We start from the raw sequence: 19,087 nt of genomic DNA, 5'->3' as shown, positions 1-19,087 counted from the left end.
TTATAAAAATTTAAGTAAATTTATAATAAACTTTAATATAGGATTGGATTGCATATAACGTATCACTTTACAATTAACATGGTGAAGTATTTATTTTTGCAAGAGATAATTATCAAATTTTAAATGGAAGACTAAAATAAATAACAAGTCACGCATTATTTTTTTTAACTATAGACATAATATAAATATAAATAGTAAAATATTTTTTTAAGTATAAATATAAATAAATAATTGATCCACTGGTTTATAGTATAAATCATATACTTAGAAACTAATTTAATTTAATTTTTTAATTAAATTAAAAAATTATCTATCTTCTCAGAATTCAAATAAATAATGTCACACATTTAAAATTTAATTTTAACATTAAAAAACCTTAATTAAACAACTACCTACTTTTTAATAATTAAAGTTTTAGTACATACAAATTTAAACACTTATTCTTTACAAAGTCTTTATACTGCCTTAAAGGTTTACGCTTTGCACAAACAATGTAATTGTTATATTTTTATGTTAATGACATTTTTTAGTCAAGAATAAAATATTAATCCATTCTAATAATTCAAAACAATAAAATAAAATTATTTTGTTTGATAATTTTGTATATACAATTTTTTTAAAAATCATATATACCTTCAACTGAGACTAGGTGACATTAATATACTTATAAATAAGTATATAACATAAGCTATTGCTAATTATTTTTAAAGTGAAAATTTGTTTCTCATTGTTTAAATAACACTGTTATAAATATCTACAAAGAAGGTTGACCTAAATATAAATGTATTAAATTCAAAAATACTACTAACAAAATTTTTATGTATAAATAAATATATATATATTTAAATGTGCTAATTCGTGCAGAATTTTTTACATTATCAACTAATTAGATTATATCATAGATATAATTTTTATATTAATTATTAAAAAAATTAATAATTTTTATTGACATAACAATCTATAATTAAATGATTGTGTTAAAAAAATTGTAATATAAGCATATTTTTATCAAATTATTTTTAAATCAAAATAAGATATATAAATAAATAAAATAGTACAACTATACTTATTATTCTATTATACGGAATAAAAATAAATTAAAAAAATAAATTTGTTTAAATTGACAAAGAATTGTAAGTAAAATATTTAAGTTAAAACATATCATAAAATATGATATGATATCTCAATATCTAACTTTTTAAAAATAAATCCAACTTTAGAAAAACAAAAAAATAATCTTTTAATTTAATTTTATCTATAAATGCATATTTAATTCAATAAAGTATATTGATACTTAAAATTTTAAACAAGAAATAGAATTTTAAAAAAAAATTAAAAAATATAATATTCAATGTAGAAAAAACAACATAGCTTAAGGACAATGTGAATAATTTTTTAAAAATATTATTATTCAAGAACAAAGGTTTAAATGTATAATACAATAATAACTAAGAATAGATAACATCATTTGATTGTAATTGTTATTATTCTTACTATTCCCAGTTGGTATAATATAATCATCTTGTTCTCATTAAATTTTAAGATGACTATCTGTAATCACTAAAAATAGTAATTTATAATTTGAATTTTTTATATTCATTTTTATATATTTTAAAAGAGCTCTAGAGACATCAATAAAGTAAAAATCAGCAAAAGTAAACGAAATAAATAATTTCATCAATTAGGAAGAATTTTAAAATTGATGGAACTAAAAGTGGAAGCCTGATGTTTATTTCATGTTAAACATACTCTAAAGAGTGCTTTTAGCACAATGCACATGTTTCATCAAAATTTACACATACTGGCTTGTGATCAAATCATATATCACTAAGGTAACATGATATTGAGCCTTCTAAGCCATATTGAATGAAGAATCAAATGAAAAACATCAAACGGTTTAGCTGGTCGATTCAATACAAAATGTCTTTGAACTTTGATCACCCTCTTTTGTAATTCCAAGTACTTGGCATGTGAAACACTTTTCAACATGGTCTTGATTTCAGGTATCCTATTTGATGGAATATGCAATGAAACTTTGCTCCAATCAAGAACATCACTGAAGGGAAGTTGATAATAATCGGAGACAATTACTGGGACACACCCTGCATTGATAGACTCCACAAGTCTAGGACTTGCCACTTCATAGCCACTTGGACACAAGCAAAACTTGCTTTGTCTCATGAAGCCATTATAGTCAAGGCCCTTGGGAAGATACTCATGCACTTGAATTTCTTCATCTTTGTCCTTCCAATGTTTTAGAAGTTTCTCCCTAATCTTACCATGGGCCCCTCCAGCAAAGAAAGCAAGTATTGAACGACGATTCGGGTCTAAACTAGGAATTGGTGAGCTCAACTTGTAGCCTTGCAAGTTCATTTCAGGTATTGATACGTCCCTTTCAGGCTTAAACCCTTCTGATCTGTTAGCATTACATAACACTCTTATTAAGTTCTTGAAAAGCTCTTTACCTAATTCCTCTCTTGAGATATCCGGTGCCTGCAACAAATAAAACACATAGGTACTTGATAGAACATTTGAGATATAAAGGAAATTGAAACTCAACAAATTGTTACCCAGTCATGACAAGAAGCTAGAAAATGATCCGCTCCTTTACTTCTGTTCCAGTATGGGTACATGCGAGCTATGGTGTTGGTATAATCAACGGTGATCCGCACCAATTGATCACGAGAGTAGGTGGTGAGAGGATTGTATAGATACCGCACGATTTGGGTCACACTTATGGGTAGCAAAAAAACATGGGCCTCATCTGGATGGCGGGCCGAGAATGGGCTCACTTGGTTATCAATTTCAGCCATTAAGTGTCCCTCAATGCCATAAATTGAGTTCATGGGCCCATCGTGTACCAAGGGTGGTTCTCCTTCTTTGTAAGTCCACACTTTGAATCTCTTCAACATCTCTATGTGACTTCTGAACAATTTAAGAATGTTCTATCAAGAGTTATGACTACGCCCAAAATAAGTAAAGGCTAGACAAAATGACTTACGGGCATGTTTGTATGGGACTGAACTTTGTAAAAAAAATAAATTGATATTTGGATTTTTTAACTTAAATTGATTTTGCTTTAAAATTCACTTTAAATTAATGCGGTAATATGTAGCTTTTGCATTGAATTGAACAATTTATACTAATTTTTAAACAAAATCAATCCTATTATATAATCAAATTTATTTTAACTCATTTATAAATATTCAGCCAAACACACTTAGAGGAAAGAGAATCACGTCAAGGGACAGGTAATGCCTTTTGTATTAAAACAAAAGGGGAAATTAAGTGAAGGTTGTCAGATAATTAAGTATTAGGACTAAAAATCTGATGTCTAATGAAGATGATTTCATGCCACTAATTAAGGAGCGAAATTTCAGGGCAGAATTCTGACGTTTTTGTGAAGGAGAGTGTGAAGCTAAACCTGAACCATCGTGCACGAAAAACCAAAAGAAGGAAAAAAGATTGGCCTCAAGTTATCAATAAAACCTGCATGATTGAGCTAATTAACTCATACGGAAGTATGCTTTAATTTCTCACTGATTGTTTTATGATAATTTTTTTTGCTCATCTCCTATTCTAGCATTAAATCTTATCTTTCTAAATAACCACTTTTTATTATAACTGGTTAAATTTCTCTGTCGCTTATTATTATTTTAATTAAGTTGTCTTTCATTTTCGGTACGAAAACGATGAAAACTTTTATCATGTTATGAATAATTTGGATAATATATTAGAAGATAAAAATATATAATTGAGTTACATATGAAGACCGATAAATTTATTATTTATTCTTAACGTTTTCTCTGTCACTTAAGTGTTTTTAAGAGTATTTTCTTTACAAATAAATATCACTAATAATTAATTTGTTGATAGTCGGGTGTAACTATAAAGTACAAGTGTTTGGAGGTAAATACTACATTTCTGCTTAGAATAATATGAATATATCACCTAACTTTTGCCAATATATTGTCACTAAATTTACATGAATGTATTTATAAATAAATAAATAAATTTACACGAATGTAACATTTATTTACATTCGTTATTTAAGTCTATATTTTGCATATTGTTAAGAAAACATTTATTGTTAACCTAATAACTAAACAAAAAACTTTGTACAAATAATTAACTTATCGATAACCTATGTAAATTTTAAGTGTTGATATGTCATTCAAATTAGAACCAAAAAAATCACAAAACTGGTGTTTGTGCATATATAACCTTCCATCTAGCTAATTCTACTTTCTCTTTCCTAGTGTAACGCAAACAATAATATGTAAATAAATAAACTAGACATTATCATATTAAACCGATTTGGGTGTATATTGGATGAACACAATAACACCATGAATATAGAACTGATCATTCCCTATGTAATCTTGTGTGTATATATACAAGGCACCAAGCATGGGAATAGAAAACAAGTTAAAAAAGGAAAAAATAAGCAACACGATGGTAGAAAATAAGTCTTGAATTAACCAAAACATATAAATGAAAGAGGCTAGGTCTCAAGTTTGATTAAGAAAAATATTAACTTCAATTCTCATTGAGTTTAAAAAATCAATATCTGTAAGATTTTATTAAAAAAAATTATTATACTTTTATAATTTTGATACAATAAATATATTTTTTAATAAAAAAAAATTACTTCTTTTATAGACTTTAGAGTTAGATTAACAAAAAAATTTCATTGAAGTGCAAGAGTGATAGTTACTTAACTGGTGAAAAGCATAGGCATTTCTGTAAACGGATCCTCTGGGGACAAATATCTCTTCCTTCTCTGATGTGAAGTTCTTCCATCGTATCGCTCTGCGAATAGCCACTCTAGCTTCGGCCAAGTCTTCTTCAATTTTTAATAAACTGCTATTATTCCTATTCCTCTTCTCCTTCTATGCATATACGCAAATCACAAATTTAAAAGCAATGAAATATAATTTACCAGTAATAACAAGAAAGGTAGCTAAATTAAAACATATATTGATATCATGATATGAAAAGAATATATAAACCGAACTTTTTATTTAAAGAAAAAAAAAAGACACACTTTTATGTGTTTAGTGATGGTAGCATTAACAGCACTGGATGACAAGGATGGCTTCAATGGTAGAGTTTGTTCCTCTGCGACGTCAAGAGTTTTGAGATCGTTTCTTGGTGGTAGGAGGTTAATGGAAGGCAAAAGGAGAACTACGTCGTTGTGGTTATATGTAAAGAAAGCGAGGAGGACAAGGAAGAGCAACGTTACGGAGAATACAAGCCATGAATTTGTTATCAAGGTTGCTGCCATAGGTATTGTGTCAGTTTCTTGATTTGGTAAACGATGGTTCAGTTGTTTCTTTTCCCTCTCTTGTTCTCTCTGCGTGTTCTCTATCAGCTATACCTAAGCTATGTTGTTAATGGGTAGAAAGAAAGGGATGGGAAGAGAGACATAGCATGAAGAAGATTGTTGAAAAAAGTTGACCAACTATAGCCTTTTAATTTGTAGGCCACATACTCACTTCTCATGGTTGGTTCATAATGGTTAGTCAAGATTTAATGGAACGTTTTTTGAATGGGATGGAAGAAGCACTTAATTAAGGATATGAATCACAAATATAATACTTGATTCGACAGAATTTAAAGATATAATGCATAAAATAATGTTGATATTGGAAAGTTTTGGTTGAAATGTGAGTCACAAGTGGGGAGAAAGAAAAAAGAGCAGTTGTCAATTGTGATTTACTATTCGTAATAAGTATTAATTTACCGATTTGGCGGGTAACAAGATAAAAAAATCACTCCAAATATTGGGTTAAGCTTACTTGAACAGTGTAGTTAAAGGCATTGTTAGAATATGCATAGATATCATTAAAAGAAAGACGTACTTTCTAAGATATGGTATTTCCATTGATGAACAGTAATGTTTTCTTGATTTTTAAAGTAACAAATAAATCAAAATTTTAGAAATAATCATGAAATCAAATCAAATCAAATATACAAAAATTATACTATACATCCGTTGTTTACAGTAGAAGTCAACTAGCTAGGATCAATAACTACAAACATGAAATATACCTCAACTTAGCCGAAATAATTATTAAAAAAAATTATAAAAATAAAAAGATAGCTAGCAATTATGAACCAATCAACCTAAAGTTTACCCTTCTAAGCCAGATTGAATGAAGTATCATATGCATCAGATCAAATGGCTTCGCTGGTCGATTAATTAGAAAATGCCTTCGAACTCTCAACACATTCATATGCAGTCTCAAATACTTATTTTTTGGAACACTTTGTAATATTGTCTTGATTTCTGGAATTTTCTTCACTGGAATCTCAATTGAGAATTGTCTCCAATTCAACACATCGCTAAAAGGCAGAGAGTAATTGTCAGAAATGATTACAGGCACGCATCCTGCATGAATTGCTTCCACCACTCTAGGACTAGCAACTTCATATCCACTAGGACACAAGCAGAACATGCTTTGTCCCATTAATTTGGTGTAGTTTTGACCCTTTCGAAGTTGTTCATGAACTTGGACTTCATTATCTTTATCCTTCCAATGATTTAGCAATATTGTTCGAATTGCACCATGTTCTCTGCCAGCAAAAAAAGCCAATATGTTGCGGTTGTTTGGGTGTTGGCCTAAGCTAGGTGGACCTAGCTTTCCTTTCGGTAAATACACTTCAGGGATGGACACGTCTCTATTGGGATGAAATCCTTCTGATGTGTTAGCATTGCAGAGTGCCCTGATGAAGCTTTTGAAGAGTTTTGGATTTCGAAGTGAAACTTTTGGACCCTGATTCATTCAATCAAGCATGCGATTCTAATTTATTAAAAAAGTTTAATTTTAATATATCGTTACTATAATTTTTTTTTATTATAGTCATGTATAATTTTTAAATCAATTATTATAAATGTTAATGACTCTAATGATGTCAATGATTTCTATGTTATGACACTTTACGATAATAATGCAAATTTTTTCTACACTGTTGACTTATTTTATAAATTTTAGAAAATTATATTGTTCATGCAACATTTTTTTACCGTATTTTTTACAATCATTTTTCTATCTCTTTCAATTAATTCACATATTTTTTCATATCTCTCTATCTTTTTTTACAAAATATTGTAAATAAAATAGAACTAGCATTTATCAAACAAAATGTGCTAATAACCATATTGAAGAATCTTATTTGCCAACACTAGTGGGAAAAAAATATTAATAAAACACTAAGGGCTGAAATCATTAAAAAAATTAAAAACATTATATTAAGTTTAAATGAGATACTAAGTATTATAGTATTCTCTATTAATATAATTTTTACTTAATAAAAATTAAATTATTAATATAAATATTTAAAATTTATACTGATAAGATAATGCTTTATATTAATATACATTTTATTGATTATATATATATATATAAAAATTGTCGGGACGCATTCATATTAGATATTAAACTTTAATATTTATATTACTTCTTAAATTTGTCAATCTTACATTCTATAAACAAATTTAAAAAATGTGTATAATTTTTTGTCAAATAAAAACTCCTAAGAATAGAAACCTAATAAAAACTTCTAAAAATAGAAACCTAACTATTATTTTAATTAATAAATGACATTTTTATTAAATATCAAATTGGTAATATTATTTTTAGTTAATAAAAAATTCCACATGCAACACTCCTTTGCAATTCATTTGTTCTCTCTATCTATTTACATATTTCCCTTAGCTTGGAATAACTAACAAGGAAAGAGGAGGTAAGAAAACTAAAATATAATTACGTTAAATATGCATAAGAACTTACCCAATCATGACATGAAAGTAGAACATGGTCAGCACCTTGGCTTCTGTTCCAGTAAGGATACTTATCTGCAACAACACCAATATAATCTTCCACTAACCGCTGCAGGCGAACAGGGTCGTAATCAGACCGTTGTAGGATAGGCTTGTAAACGTAGTGAACAACGTTAGCTATGCTAAAGGGAAGGAGAAAAACGTGTGCCTCATCAGGATCTCTTGCCCTGAAGGAACTCCTCTTATTATCATTATCCATTTCATCTATGAATTGCCCTTCAATAGAGTATATGCTGTTTACTGGGCCATCATGCACCAGTGGTTGCTCTCCTTCCTCGTATACCCACACCTTCATTCTCTTCTCCATCTCCATGTGGCTCCTGTTTCCAGTGTTTTACAAAAGAATCTCAGAAAACCCACTACGTACCTACATTTTCTTCTTCTCACTAATTCCACAATATTTTATGAAAGCAAGACGATATGCACATGATGCCTTTAATGGATATGAAAAATTATTTTTATCTTCTACCTAACGCTACATAATAAAAAATTAATAAATAAATATTTTTATTAAAATTTATAACATTTAATGTTATTAACATATCAAATTTTGTACTATTTTATTTTAACAAAAACTATTATATTTTTATTTTTATTTTGTGTCTTTAAAAATAAACAATTAAAAAATAGCAAGAAAAAAAATATGCATGTGGTAAATGAGTAAATTATTATTTTAGCCTCTAATTTTAATTTTTTTTTACTTTAATTTCTAATTTATTATCTGACTTTGTAACAATGATTCAATTAAATTAACATACCAAGTAAATATTTAACGTGTCACCTAATTAGTTTTGTCAAGTGCTAATGACTTCTACTAATAATCAAATATCTCAACAAGTCAATTGCAAGGACTATAATAAATTTTTAACTAAGTTAAGAATGAAATCGAAACACACATAAAATTAAGGATTAATTCAAACGAGTATTTCCTGTTTAGGATAAATAGTTTAAAAGATGAAGGTGCTTCAGAGTTTTTCAAGCTTAACTGGTGAAAAGCACGTGGATTCCAGTAAATAGATCCTTGGGGGACAAAAATTCCTTCCTTTGCTGAAGTATAGTTGCTTGACCTGATAGCTTTCTGAATTGAGGCTCGTGCTTGTGCTAGACCTTGTTCTATTTTCTCCAAACTACTCAATTTCTTCTATAAGGAAAACCAATTAAGGGAAGACACCCCAAGTACAGTAAGAGAAAATAATATCATCTATACTTGAATTTTAAAAAAAAAAAAAAAAAAAAAACTCTTGCTCTACATTTTAAGGTTGCATACCTGAACGGCACTGTGTTTAATAGTATTATTGTAGGTTTCATTTGCAGGGGTAAAATTGTAGACAAGTTGAAGTGGGTGCAACAGTGGTGGTGAGGGTGAGGTTACGTTTGTGTGGTTGTGTTCGACGGTGGAAAGGGCTGAACGAGGAGCGAATTGGATAAGATAAATTTGTTCCTTCAAGGACGAGAAGAAGATGAAGGAAGTGACAAAAACAATCACGGGAAATATAAATGCTGAAACGGGGAATCTGAAGCATTCCATTGCCTCTAAACTTTGCCAGCTTTCGCCTTATATTTTCAATGGTGTAGATAAATAATTATAAAGATTTTCCTTCTCAATAAACAAAAACCAGACATGCCGGAAAAGGTGATACTTGGGATAAATCATAAGTAATTTGTCCAAAGTGATTATCTTATCGTAATGTTAAAATTTAAATGGTCACAAATGTTTTCTTATTTTTAATTTTTAGCACGTGAGACAAATTTGGTTTGCGTACATGGCAGTCGGTGGAGTAACTAGAAAAGACAAATAAACTATACGTTTAATTTTTATGCATATATGCATTAATAAGATAAGAATATCCGTATTATTAATTAATTAAAATACATTATGATATGACAATATATAATTAAATGATAATATAAATAAGTTAAACTATCAATATATTTAAAGAGATAAATCTTCTTATGCCAGTATAAGTTTAAAAACTCTTTATTTAACTTAAATCTAACATGTTATAATTTATTACTTTATTTACCATTAAATTTAAATTAAATAAAAAATTCAGATTTAGTACAAGAGCTTTTATACTTATATTTGTGAAAAGATCCTTCCCGTATTTAAATTAAATTTATAAACTGATTAACGAAGTTTATTTGCATTTTTAACGTATGGCAAAATTTGAATATTTTGCTTCTTTCAAGTTTTTTTAAAGCAGTGAAAGTTTGTTAACATATTAACTATAACGAAAGAACATTGGCTACCAATAATTAACTTATCGACAACCAGTGTAAATTGTTATATATATATCATTCAACTTAAAAATAAATATGTGCAAGAGAAGCTTCAAAATATGAATTTATTTTTTTTTTATGCTCAATTTTTACACTGCCCATGTCAACCCCTGTTCAGCAGCAGGTCAAAATTGTAGGCCAACTGGGTCACTCCAGGCACAAGTTGCCTGTTTCATCATTTGTTTCCTTTTTTCTTTTTCCAATTTATTTTTGAATTTTTAAAATTTTTCTGACTTGGGAGGAAGATTTAAATCTTAGGGAAATAGGAAATTTAAAGTTTAGCAAGGATAAAAAACCACAGACATGAAATATATCTCAATTTTGTCGAAATAATTAATAATAAAGACTGTATAGAAATATAATGATAGCTAGTTCTTATGAAGCAATCAATCCAAAGTTTAGCCTTCTGAGCCAAATTGAGTGAAGTATCATATGTAAGAGATCGAATGGCTGTGCTGGTCGATTAATCAAAAAATGCCTTCGAACTCTCAACACATTCATATGCAGTCTCAAATACTTATTTTTGGAAATACTTTGTAATATTGTCTTGATTTCTGGTATTTTCTTCACTGGAATCTCAATTGAGAATTGTCTCCAATTCAACACATCGCTAAAAGGCAGAGAGTAATTGTCAGAAATGATTACAGGCACGCATCCTGCATGAATTGCTTCCACCACTCTAGGACTAGCAACTTCATATCCACTAGGACACAAGCAGAACATGCTTTGTCCCATTAATTTGGTGTAGTTTTGACCCTTTCGAAGTTGTTCATGAACTTGGACTTCATTATCTTTATCCTTCCAATGATTTAGCAATATTGTTCGAATTGCACCATGTTCTCTGCCAGCAAAAAAAGCCAATATGTTGCGGTTGTTTGGGTGTTGGCCTAAGCTAGGTGGACCTAGCTTTCCTTTCGGTAAATACACTTCAGGGATGGACACGTCTCTATTGGGATGAAATCCTTCTGAGGTGTTAGCATTGCAGAGTGCCCTGATGAAGCTTTTGAAGAGTTTACGATTGCCAAATGAAACTTGTGGACCCTGATTCATTCGCATGTGATTCAAGTTATATATATATATAATACCTTTCATAATTTTTTTTTCTATCTCTTTCAATCACATATCACACATTTTGATATCTTTTGATATCTTTCTATATTTCTATATCTCAGTATATCTTTCTCTCATTTTGATAAAATGTTGTACAAAAATAAAATACTAATGTTTCTCAAATAAAATATGCTATTAACCATATTGAAGACTTTTATTTACTAAAACCAATAGAAAAAATAGAGAAAGAAAAGTATTATTAAAGTACTAAAGGCTAAAATCACTAAAAATTGAGTTAGAAAGCGATTACATAAAATAGTACACACAACATTACATTCTATGTTAATATGGGTTTTAGGCCTTTTTTTATACGAAAAGAAAATAAATATAAAAATATGGAATTTTGAGAAAAATTAAAGAAATATGAAAATCTTTCAAAAACCACCAACGAAAATTTTTTATGCAAAAATTGTAAAAAATCGTCAATAGTATTTTTTTAGTTTTTAATTTATATATATATATATATATATATATATATATATATATTAAAAAAATGTCATTCAAGTTTTTAACTATTTTTATAATTTTTTATATATTTTTAAAAAAAATAGTTTGATACTTAAATCTTTATAATTGTAAATTATTTAATTTCTAAATCTCTGCACCTAGTCAAAAATTGCCTCTATATATTTTCATAATTTTTTTCAAAATCTCATATTTTAGTATATATTATTTTTAAATACCATATATAAAAAGTTAGTCCGAATGTTTATCCAATAAAATATAAATTATTAATATAAAAATTTTAAGCTAACATTAATAATACAATGCATAGTACTAATAAATAACTTTATCAATAGAGGTTAAATTTTATATATATATATATATAGAGAGAGAGAGAGAGAGAGAGAGAGAGAGAGAGAGAAGTAAAGAACTGAAGTAAGAAAACTAACTACGTGAACAATGTACATAAGAACTTACCCAATCATGACATGAAAGGAGAAAATGGTCAGCACCTTGGCTTCTATTCCAATAAGGATACCTATCTGCAATAACACCAATATAATCTTCCACTAACCAATACAGGCGGTCCCTGCGGTAATCGGAACGCTTTAGGAGAGGCTTGTAAACGTATTGAACAACGTTAACTATGCTAAAGGGAATGAGAAAAACGTGTGCCTCGTCAGGATGTCTAGCTCTGAAGTGATTCCAATTATCATTTTCCATTTCATCTATAAATTGCCCTTCAATTGCGTATATGCTGTTTGCTGGCCCATAATGCACTAATGGTTGCTCTCCTTCCTTGTATACCCACACCTTGAATGACTTAACCATCTCCATGTGGCTCCTGTTCCAGTGTTTTACAAAATAATTTGTCAGAACTTCTCCACTCTAACTCCAGTATATTTTATAAGCCAAGACGATGCACATGATGACATTAAAGGTAAGCATATGTAGAGTTGTGGTGAATGGGTAAATTTCACTTTAATTTTTAACTTGTTTAAACACATTACATATTAGTTCTGCAGTTAAGTAAGATTAGTAGTATATAATTAATGAAATTACTTATCTGGCATACAAAATTCAAACTTAATATGTTAAGTTACATGTCACACTACAAATTACTTCCTTTAAGTCTTACAGGAGTATGTTTAAATTCACACATCTCACAAAATTTTAGCATTATCATTTCTTCTCTCATTCACTTTAAACTTTATCCGTTCATATCTATTATCTCACTTTAAATTATACTAACTCAGTTGAGTTAACATACCAAGTTAGCATTTAATGTGTTACCTGAATAATTTGATTAACTGCTGTTGACTTTTACTAATAGATGTTTTAACACTTTTAAGGATTAAAGTAAAGCCGTTATTAAGTTAAAAATGGGATCAAAAAAGACTTTAAAATTAATAATTAAAATAATAATTTTCTCGTGAGAATTAATAACTAATTTAAACGACGAGGGTGCTTCAAAATTTAACAAGCTTAACTGGTGAAAAGCACGTGGATTCCAGTAAACAGATCCTTGGGAGACACTAATTCCTTCCTTTGCTGAAGTATAGTTGCTTGACCGGATAGCTTTCTGAATGGAGGCTCGCGCTTGAGCTAGACCTCTTTCTATTTTCTCCAAACTATTCAATTTCTTCTATAAGGAAAACCAAAAAGGGAAGACAACCCAATAGTACAGTAAGAGAAAATAATATCATCTATACTTGAATTTTTTTTAAAAAAAAAAAAAGATAACACTTGAACTACTTTTTAAGGTTGCATACCTGAACGGCACTACTTTGAATAGTATTATTGTAGCTTTCATTTGCAGGGGTGAAATTGTAGAAAAGCTCAAGTGGGTGCAGTGGTGAGGGTGATGGTGAGGGTGAGGGTGAGGGTGAGGGTGAAGGTGAGCTTATGTTTGTGTGGTTGTATTCAACGGTAGAAAGTACAGAACGAGGAGCGAATAGGGTGACATAATTTTGTTCCTTGAAGGGCGAGAAGAAGATGAAGAAAATGACAGAGAAAATAGCGGGAAATAAAAATGCAGAAATGGGGCATCTGGAGCATTCCATTGCCTCTAAACTTGCCTGCCTTAGCCTTATATTTCGAATAGATAAATAACTAATATATGCCTTCTTACCAAATAAATAAATAAATGGGATGTTCTGGAAATTAAAGGTGATACTTGGGACAGATCATAAGGAATTTGTCTAAAGTGATCATCTTGTCGGAATGTAAAAAATTAATGGCCAGAAGTGCTTTCTCATTTTAGATTTGGACATGGAGATAATTTGGATTGCATACCGTCGGTGGAGTACTTTCCAGAAAAGACAAATAAACCATCTAACGAGGTTTATGTGCGTTATTAACATCATTAGAAATTCGAATGTCTTGCTCCTTCCAATTTTTTTAAAGTAGTGAAATTAGGTAGTTTATTTTGACCTATTATATATAATGTATTGTTTATTAACGACTGAAATAAAAGTTGATTAATTATTTAGTAGATTTGCTTGTTCAATTAATGGATGCAATGTTATAACAATTACAAAGGACATGTTTTGTTGTCTTGTCTCTTTTGGGGGCACATCTGATGGAATAAAGTACAAGTTTTAATGGAAAAACGGAGCAATTTATGATAAGTTCAAAGTGATAGGCTATCGCTAAAATGATAAAACAATCATGTAAAGTGTTATTAAAAATATTTTAAAAAATGTCTTATAGTTAGTATTTTTCATATTATTGATGATTAATTTATTGATAATTTGGTGTAACTGAAGTATACAGGTGTTTGGAGGTAGATACAACATTTTCGCTTACAAAAATGTGAATCTATCACTTAAATTTTGCCAATATGCGCTGTCATTAAATTTACATTAATTTATTTTATCATAAATAAATAAATTTACAGCAATGTAATATTTAAACCATCAATCTAATTTTTGAATTGATGAAATTCAACAATCGTAATAAATAAAGTAACTCGATCTCCACCTTCTAAAAATACTAATTTTGTATTTTATAAAAGATAAATTTTGACTATTACTCTACAAGTATGTTAGAAAATTTTAAAAAATATTTTTTATTAAATTATGTTATTAATTTACTCTTACATATTATGATTTCAAGTCATTTTCAATATAATTTTTCATAAAAAATAATTATTGATTCTGCAATTAGTATTTTTTTTTGTTTCTAAGTAACTAATATCTTTAACAAGGCAATTAAAATTTGTTATTATATTTGATTGAATTATTTTTTATTCAATGATTTTTCTCCCACATTTCACTCAATAGGAATATCCAAAGATAAGATAATGGTAAAAAAAATTCTTGCTTTTAAAAAGACAAATAAATTAAAACTTTTAAAATAAATTTATATTATTTTAAATAAAATAAAATATAAAAAAATTATAATTAACATTTGTTGTCTACAATAGAAGACAAATAGCTATGATCAAGAACCACAAACATGATGTATACCTCAACTTTGTTGAAATAATTATTAATGAAGATGGTATAAAAAATATAAAGATAACTAGTTATTCTGAAGCAATCAACCTAAAATTTAGCCTTCTGAGCCAGATTGAGTGAAGTATCATATGCATAAGATCGAATGGTTTTGCTGGTCTATTAATCATAAAATGCCTTCGAACTCTCAACACATTCATCTGTAGTCTCAAATACCTGTTTCTTGAAACACTTTGTAATATCTTCTTGATTTCTGGTATTTTTTTTACTGGAATCTCCATTGAGAATTGTCTCCAATTAAACACATCACTAAAAGGTAGAGAGTAATTATCACAAATTATCACAGGCACACATCCTGCAAGAATTGATTCCACCACTCTAGGACTGGCAACTTCAAATCCACTAGGACACAAGCAAAACATGCTTTGACCCATTAATTTAGTGTAGTTTTGACCTTTTGGAAGACGCTCATGAACTTGGACTTCGTTATCTTTATCCTTCCAATGATTTAGCAATATTTTTCGAATTTCACCATGAACACTACCGGCGAAAAATGCCAATATGTTGCGATTGTTTGGATGTTGGCCTAGGTTTGGTGGACCGAGCTCTCCTTTGGGCAAGTACACTTCAGGAATGGACACATCTCTGTTGGGATGGAATCCTTCTGAGGTGTTAGCATTGCAAAGTACTCTAACGAAGCTTTTGAAGAGTTTAGAATTGCCATACGAAACTTTTGGACCCTGATTCATCCAATCGAACACATGATTCTAATTTGTTAAAATTTAAAAAAATATTATTCATACATTTTTATATCAGTTTTTATAATATTAATGTGTTTTTACCTCTTTCAACCAAATCACACTTTTTCTTTTCATATTTCCCCCTCTTTTTGTACAAAATACTGTAAAAAACAACAACTAGCATTCCTCAAATAGAATCTGCTATTAATTAACCATATTGAAGAATCTCATTTGTTAACACTAGCGAACAGTATGGCAAATGTACTAGAAAAATACTAATTAAGGGATAAAATCAGTAATAAAAAGGGAAAAAAATTTATATTTCAAAAAATATGACTATCCATTATGTCAATCTCTATTAGTATACTCTTTAATTCATAAAATTGAAGTTATTAGCTTTATAGTTAAAATTTGAATTAATAATATATATATATATATATAATATTATGCTGATAAATAATTATGCTGTATAAAATAATATATTCCATTTATATATATATATATATATATATATATATATATATATCATATCTCATTGCAAAAGAAACATATTCAAATAGTTTAATATTGAATTAACATCCATTGGTGTAAATCCTGTCTAATAGAAATTTAATTATTGATATAAACATTATAAACTTAAATTAATAATATGATATATATATTGGAAGTAGGAAGAGGTAAGAAGTGAAACTATGCACGTAAGAACTTACCCAATCATGACATGAAAGGAGAAAATGGTCAGCACCTTGGCTTCTATTCCAATAAGGATACTTATCAGCGACAACACCAATGTAATCTTCCACTAACCGCTGCAGGCGGATAGGTTCGTAATCGGATTGCTTTCGGATAGGCTTGTAAACGTAGTGAACAACGTTTGCAATGCTAAAGGGAATGAGAAAAACGTGTGCCTCATTAGGATGTCTAGCCCTGAAATGACTCCACTTATTATCATTATCCATTTCATCTATAAATTGGCCTTCAATAGCGTATATGTCGTTTACTGGCCCATCGTGCACTAATGGTTGCTCTCCTTCTTCGTATACCCACACCTTGAATGACTTCACCATCTCCATGTGGCTCCTGTTCCAGTGTTTTTCAAAATAATTTGTCAGAACCCACTATGTACGTTTTCTTCTTGTCACTAACTCCACTATATTTTATAAAAGCAAGATGATGCACATTATGACATTTATGGGTACTGAAAATATTGCAGGAAAAGAAAAAGTAAGCGCATGAAGAGTGAATTACAATTACAGTGAAGGAGTAAATCGCCATTCTAAATTTGAACTCTGTAAAACATTTTTATTTTAATTTCCAGTTTACATGAAACTTCATTTTAATCCTCAGCTTACTCAAACAAATAATTTATGGTTTTAGTCTTTACAATGAACTAATATTAATTAATTAACAATAGGTAATAAAACTATTTATCTGACACACTAAATCCTAACCATATTATATTATAAATGATGTTTTATAATTCTTAAAAAAATATTTATTAACACATATATTTAAATTACGTCTCTACATAAACTTAATATTATCATCTTTTCTTTTATTTAAACTTTCAATGATTCTATTATTTAACTTTCAATACTATTTTAGTTAACATACCAATTTAGCATTTAATGTATCACATAATTAATATCGTTAATTGCTATTGACTTCTACTCATAGATATCTCAACAATTCAAGGATTAAAATAGAGTTTTTATTAAATTCAAAACAGAAGTATAAAAAAAAATTCAAAATTAAGGAGTGAAATAATTATTTTCTCGTTAAGATAACTAGTCTAAAAATGACGGTGCTTCAGAAATTTTCAAGCTTAACTGGTGAAAAGCACGTGGATTCCAGTATATAGATCCCTTGGGAACAAAAAATTCTTCCTTTGCTGAAGTATAGTTGCTTGACCGGATAGCTTTCTGAATTGAGGCTCGTGCTTGAGCTAGACCTTTTTCTATTTTCTCTAAACTAGTCAAATTCGTCTATAAGGAAAACCAAAAAGGGAAGATAACGAAAGTAGAGTAAGAGAAAAGAATATATTCTATACTTGAATTGAAAGAGAAGAAAAAGAAAATATAACATTCGACCTACTTTTTAATCTTGCTTACCTGGACGGCCCTTCTTTGAACAGTGTTATTGTAGCTTTTATTTGCAGGGGTAAAGTTGTAGACAAGCTCAAGTGGGTGAAGCGGTGGTGGTGAGGGCGAGGTTACGTATGTGCGGTTCTCTTCGATAGTGGAAAGGAAGAAAGGAGAAGCGAATTGGATGGCATGGTTTTGTTCCTTCAAGGGAGAAAGGAAGATGGAGGAAATGACAAAGAAAATCACGAGACATAAAAATGCAGGAATGGGGTATCTGAAACCTTCCATTACCTCTAAATTTGCCAACCTTAGTCCTGTATTTTCAATGGTGTAGATAAATAATTGAGAAGTACCTTCTTATCAATTATCAATTAATTAATTGAGACATTCCGGAAAAGGTTATTCTTGGGAGTTGGGACAGATCATAGGGAATTTGTCCAATGTTATGTTGTCGTATATTATAAATAATTAAATGGTCAGAAATGCTTTCTTAATTTTTAGTTTTGAGCACGTGAGAGAAATTATGATTCCATATCATCGGTGGGGTAAGTAGAAAAGACAAATAAACTAATTAAAGAGATTTATATGCATTTTTAACATACCCGAAAATTTTAATATAACTTGCAAGCTTCTTTAAGCAGCGAAAGTTGGTTAATTTGACCTATTATAGTGCACTGTTCTTCAACAACCGAAATAAAAGTTGATAATTTACACGTAGGCTTACTTGTTCAATCAATAGATGCAATGTAACAACAATACGGGGACATGTCATGTTTTGTTTTGTCCCTTCGGGGGCATCCAATAGAATAAAATACAAGTTTTAACGAGAACCGGATCAACCTATCAGACTCAAAATGATAGAACCAATCGCCAAAGTGTGCTTTTACATGTTTTTTTTTTTTTTCATGTGATTGATTTATTACAGCCGTTTGAGAACAGTTAAATGTTCATGGTTTGGTTTTCTTGGACCATTGCTACAACCCGCCAACAATGGACAGAACAAAGAGGTTGGCGAGATTGCGAAAGCGGGTTACACCAATCTACACCACAGGTGCTCTTTAGCGCCGTGGCGGCGAGGTAGCACCGGAGAGTTATCGTGTGGCGGTGCTTGTTCACAACCTATAA

At 29.4% G+C, this 19,087-nt stretch overlaps 2 protein-coding genes across 9 annotated transcripts; both read right to left on the bottom strand.

The window, feature by feature from the left end:
* Positions 1-1,827: 1,827 nt before the first annotated feature.
* LOC113847803 (probable glycosyltransferase At5g20260) lies at positions 1,828-5,182 on the bottom strand. Its single transcript, XM_027477091.1, has 4 exons — positions 5,048-5,182; positions 4,723-4,892; positions 2,571-2,925; positions 1,828-2,493 (listed from the first exon to the last, which is right to left on the bottom strand). The coding sequence occupies exons 3-4, from the start codon at positions 2,910-2,912 to the stop codon at positions 1,828-1,830; spliced, it is 1,008 nt and encodes a 335-aa protein (XP_027332892.1). The 5' UTR covers positions 2,913-2,925; positions 4,723-4,892; positions 5,048-5,182.
* Positions 5,183-5,955: 773 nt separating this feature from the next.
* LOC113848062 (xylogalacturonan beta-1,3-xylosyltransferase-like) lies at positions 5,956-18,276 on the bottom strand. 8 transcript variants are annotated; one of them, XM_027477435.1, is made up of 4 exons: positions 9,114-9,419; positions 8,833-8,987; positions 7,797-8,166; positions 5,956-6,779 (listed from the first exon to the last, which is right to left on the bottom strand). In XM_027477435.1, the coding sequence occupies exons 1-4, from the start codon at positions 9,372-9,374 to the stop codon at positions 6,114-6,116; spliced, it is 1,452 nt and encodes a 483-aa protein (XP_027333236.1). In that variant the 5' UTR covers positions 9,375-9,419; the 3' UTR covers positions 5,956-6,113. The 8 variants fall into 8 exon arrangements, with proteins under 8 accessions (XP_027333236.1, XP_027333237.1, XP_027333231.1 ...); XM_027477436.1 differs by lacking the exon at positions 9,114-9,419 and adding an exon at positions 17,990-18,276 and having other exon boundaries at positions 5,999-6,779; XM_027477430.1 differs by lacking the exon at positions 9,114-9,419 and adding an exon at positions 13,453-13,771 and having other exon boundaries at positions 5,999-6,779.
* Positions 18,277-19,087: the final 811 nt, after the last annotated feature.

This window comes from Abrus precatorius, unplaced genomic scaffold (genome assembly GCF_003935025.1).
Source record: "Abrus precatorius isolate BTA unplaced genomic scaffold, Abrus_2018 Scaffold8, whole genome shotgun sequence".
In the NCBI taxonomy this organism is placed as follows: Eukaryota; Viridiplantae; Streptophyta; class Magnoliopsida; order Fabales; family Fabaceae; genus Abrus; species Abrus precatorius.
Note: the sequence above shows the minus strand (reverse complement) of the source record. Positions and strands in the feature narration are given on the sequence as shown.

What these genes read in the sequence shown, in the direction of transcription:
- LOC113847803 (XM_027477091.1), bottom strand. Translation starts at nt 2,912, where the DNA reads ATGTTGAAGAGATTCAAAGTGTGGACTTACAAAGAAGGAGAACCACCC. An exon ending in TAGCTTCTTGTCATGACTGG is followed by an intron (nt 2,494 to 2,570) that starts GTAACAATTTGT and finishes TATTTGTTGCAG; the next exon opens with GCACCGGATATCTCAAGAGA.
- LOC113848062 (XM_027477430.1), bottom strand. Translation starts at nt 13,743, where the DNA reads ATGGAATGCTCCAGATGCCCCATTTCTGCATTTTTATTTCCCGCTATT. An exon ending in AATCCACGTGCTTTTCACCA is followed by an intron (nt 8,167 to 8,832) that starts GTTAAGCTTGAA and finishes CACTGGAAACAG; the next exon opens with GAGCCACATGGAGATGGAGA. An exon ending in TACTTTCATGTCATGATTGG is followed by an intron (nt 6,780 to 7,796) that starts GTAAGTTCTTAT and finishes TGAATGAATCAG; the next exon opens with GGTCCAAAAGTTTCACTTCG.